Source organism: Micropterus dolomieu, linkage group LG22, assembly GCF_021292245.1.
Source record: "Micropterus dolomieu isolate WLL.071019.BEF.003 ecotype Adirondacks linkage group LG22, ASM2129224v1, whole genome shotgun sequence".
Taxonomy (NCBI): domain Eukaryota; kingdom Metazoa; phylum Chordata; class Actinopteri; order Centrarchiformes; family Centrarchidae; genus Micropterus; species Micropterus dolomieu.
Genome location: NC_060171.1, coordinates 2,161,377 through 2,165,041, shown reverse-complemented (window position 1 = coordinate 2,165,041; position 3,665 = coordinate 2,161,377). Strand labels below are relative to the sequence as shown.

The following is a 3,665-nucleotide window of genomic DNA, read 5'->3' as shown; positions in this document are numbered from 1 at the left end:
GCTCCCTGGGTGGGACACAAAGTTGTCTGGATAAACTTCCATCAGCATCACATGCCGCTGCAGAGGCCCCGAATAAAAAGGAAGAAGTTAGCTAATTAGCTAGTTTTAACTGTTTTATATACAGACAACTGGTTTTAATTTTATATACAGACAACTATTTTTAAATGTCTTATGTACATTACATTTACTCATTTGACAGCCACTTTTATCCAAAGCGACCTACATTTGAGGAACAACATAGTCAATACAACAGGAGATCTACAACTGACAATACCTAGTTAGTAAGGGCAGCAACAAATACTACAAATAACTAGTTTTAACTACTTTATATCCAGTTAACTAGCTAAAGAAGAAGAAACAACAGAAGTTCTGATGCACAAATTAGTTTTTAGTTGTTGAAATTTTCTCAAATGTATGTATTTTAATAAAATATTGGATTCTTTGAACAGTTATTGAAATGAAACCATGTAAGATCTTTAATGAATAAATATATAATCGGAAGACAAAATGGTTGGAAACCACTGGTTTGATCTTAAGTAAGTTGTCCTGTTTTATGTGTTTTAATGTAAAATCTAAAAATAAATATAATAATAGTCAGTTGAATGTCGTGGAGCAGAAATATGAAGTAGCAGCAAACGAAAATACTCAAGTAGGCTACCTCACAATTATGCTTGAGTACAGGACTTGTGTAAAAGTACTTTCCAGCACTGCCTGACCAAGAGAAAGAAAAACAAGCCAAATAACACTGCATTCATGAGTAAACATCATAACACAGGTTGTATATCCTGAGCCTGGCCTCTATGACAAACTCCAGGTGCTACTGGTGTTTTACAGCTGATGTGGTGAATCTTAAAAACAAATATACTGCTTTAAAAACTAACTGGAGTCCCTCGCAGTGTTCCTGTACATCAGTGGCCCCACAGTATGTAAAGGCTCCCGGTTAATTGGAGTAATTGCTCCCTGGGTGGGACACGAAGTTGTCTGGATAAACTTCCATCAGCATCACATGCCGCTGCAGAGGCCCCGAATAAAAAGGAAGAAATGAAGCTAAAATGGAGGGTTTTCAAGATGAAAGCCGCTAAGTGCTTCAGCTGCGGGAGTTAAAACGCTAAAAAAGTGTGTTTTTTTTTTGTTTCGGCGTTGAAATAAATGTTTTATAACCTTCTTATTAACCCACTATGGCCGTCTGGATGTTCAATCCCCCCTTATAAATTCATCGGAGCTGCTTCGCTACGTCCTCTCAAACACGGTAAACTAGCAGGTTTGTGGGGGAGTATCAAGTGTTTTTCAGTGTTGGTAAATAAATAAATAAATAAAAAACCATCCACACAGACCCTCACACATCCGACATTGCTCCGTGTGAGGCTGTGAAATGTTACCGAGAACAAGTGGATAACGTTAGCTGTAGCCGCTAATGCTAACCATCCTGTTAGCTGCGCTGGCTAACGCGAAGCCACGCTGATAACTTACATCAAAGATAAATAATAAGGTCGTCGCGCCGGCGGTGTGCGAGAAAAGCAAGAGTGGGAATAAAGAAATTCACACAGGAGTAGCCCCTCCAAAAAAAAAGACGCCATCTTTTAGAAAATCCTGACACCGAGCAGGCGTTGGTGGGTCTAAGTTATCTCGGCCCCTTGTCCTCCAGAATATCAACTCCTAGAATAAGAAACACACCAGCTAAACACACAGAAACACAAGAGCAACACACCGCTAAACACCGCCGGCCAGCCCGCACACCTGCCCGCAGAACACCCGCAAACACACGGATACACGCCGACAGCTGCACACAGGTGAAGTTTGACAACAGAGAAAATTAAAGTTATGAAATTAAAAAAGCCCAATGTGCACTTACTCAGCAGCAGTCCTCCTCTAGATTAATTAAATATATATCTCCAAGAAGCCGATCCGCGATGGAATAACAGCACACAAACAGTCCTGCTCACTCCTCCCCGCGGAGCTTTGTTTTGTTGCACTATTTTATATTTAGTTTTAGCAAAATTTGTGTAAAAACAGAGAAACTGAAGCTACAAAACAAGAAGAACTCTTCTTCAATCTCATTCAGCTCAGCCTCAGCACAGCACAGATCCCTGCGCCTCGGAGCTGGAGGAAGGGGGACAAAAACTACTTACACGTCCAACCGATGCTCGTTTACCGGCGACCGGGCGATCGATGTTTGCGCGTGTTGTTGTTAAAGTTCGTTAAATCGACCCGATCAGCGGCGCGAGGAGCGGAGAAAATGTGTTCGGGGAGCGGACTGCTTTTTGTGTCGGTGCGGCGAATTTATTTCACTTTGCCTAAGGAACGGAGGTGCTGCGACTCCCATTGCCTAGGGAAAAAACCCGGATGTAAACTCAGTGAAACTCTATGGAGAGAAAGTCTGCGCACACACACACACACACACACACACACACACACACACACACACACACACACACACACACACACTCCAGGCAACTCAGCAGCGGAGCAGTTTGTTGTGTTACCGACTGTTTGTTCTCCGGTTCTCCTTCATGGATCCAGAGCCGGGCCGTCTGCCCTCCGCCTGCCGCTGCTCAGGCCCCATGTTCGGCTGCTCGCTGCAGGAGCTGCCGCACTGTTGCACTTTGTGGAGGAGGAGGAGGAGGAAGAGGAGGAGGAGGAGGACGGGCGGCCTTTTCCTCACTGCCTCAGTGGCTTCACAGTGTCTATACCTTTACAAACAAATACATCAGTGGCGGAATGTCACCAAGCAAGTCACAAGTACTACAGTATTACATAACAGTTTTGGTCTCAGATCAGAATATAAATTCTCAAAACTACTTCACATCATCATTTATTCACTTGTGCTCACCATTAAAGCATTTCCTCTTTCTTTTAAACAAACTGCAAATGCTTTGACACCTTACCTTTACTCAAGTTCTGTAGGCTACTTAAGTCCAAATTAAAGGTTTTTGTACTTTACTTGAGTATTTTCTTTTCATGCCACTTTCTGCTCCGTCTCAGAGGAAAATCTTGTACTTTTTACTTCACTGCATTTAGCTGACAGCTTCAGTTACTTTGTAAAGTCAGATTTCTACACATGAAGAGTTTATAGAATATGTTTTGTTATAAAATATTATTATTATTATACTCCCCAACAGTTTATACAAGTACTCTAATGTGTTGTTGTATAAGGTCCTGTTTGTGTATTTCAGACCTGTGTTTGTAAAATAATAATAACAAACAACAGAGTTTAAAAAAGTATTGAATTTCCCCTTGCAGGATTAATAAAGTATTATTTATAAATTTAACTGGCAACTATTTTGATAATCATTTAAATCAGTTCATTAAATCATTAAATCATTTTTCAAGTAAAACCATTTCATGTGAACATTTGCTGCTTCTCCTTTTGATTATTTTAATGTTTTTATTATTTTTAATGTTTGCTGGTTTGGACTGACAGAGCAAACATTGTGAAGGAGTCTCTTTGGACTCCTCAAACAATATTTTCAGAATGTTTGAAATCAATTAAAGGAGAAAATAATCAGCAGATTAATCCAGAAATAAATGACTAATTGCAGTCTGATACAAAATAGTTCAAACTAAACCAACAACAGTACAATCCTGCTTTTACATTAACACACGAGGAATAATAATCTAATTAAAGATCCCCAATTTATCTCTATTTTTATTCACATCCTTTCACC

General features: G+C 40.1%; 1 protein-coding gene across 8 annotated transcripts in view; it reads right to left on the bottom strand.

Moving 5' to 3' along the window:
• The window catches only part of phf21ab (PHD finger protein 21Ab), a 57,774-nt gene extending 55,143 nt beyond the window's left edge, over positions 1 to 2,631 (bottom strand). For 3 of the 8 annotated variants that reach the window (XM_046038197.1, XM_046038198.1, XM_046038199.1), the window contains exon 1: positions 2,488 to 2,631. In XM_046038197.1, coding sequence (XP_045894153.1) covers positions 2,488 to 2,563 — 76 coding nt within the window. In that variant the 5' untranslated portion in view covers positions 2,564 to 2,631. Of the gene's footprint in view, positions 1 to 2,483 lie in introns of all 8 variants that reach the window. The other 5 variants (XM_046038200.1, XM_046038204.1, XM_046038205.1 and 2 more) reach the window with 5 other exon arrangements.
• Between the last annotated feature and the right edge of the window lie 1,034 nt (positions 2,632 to 3,665).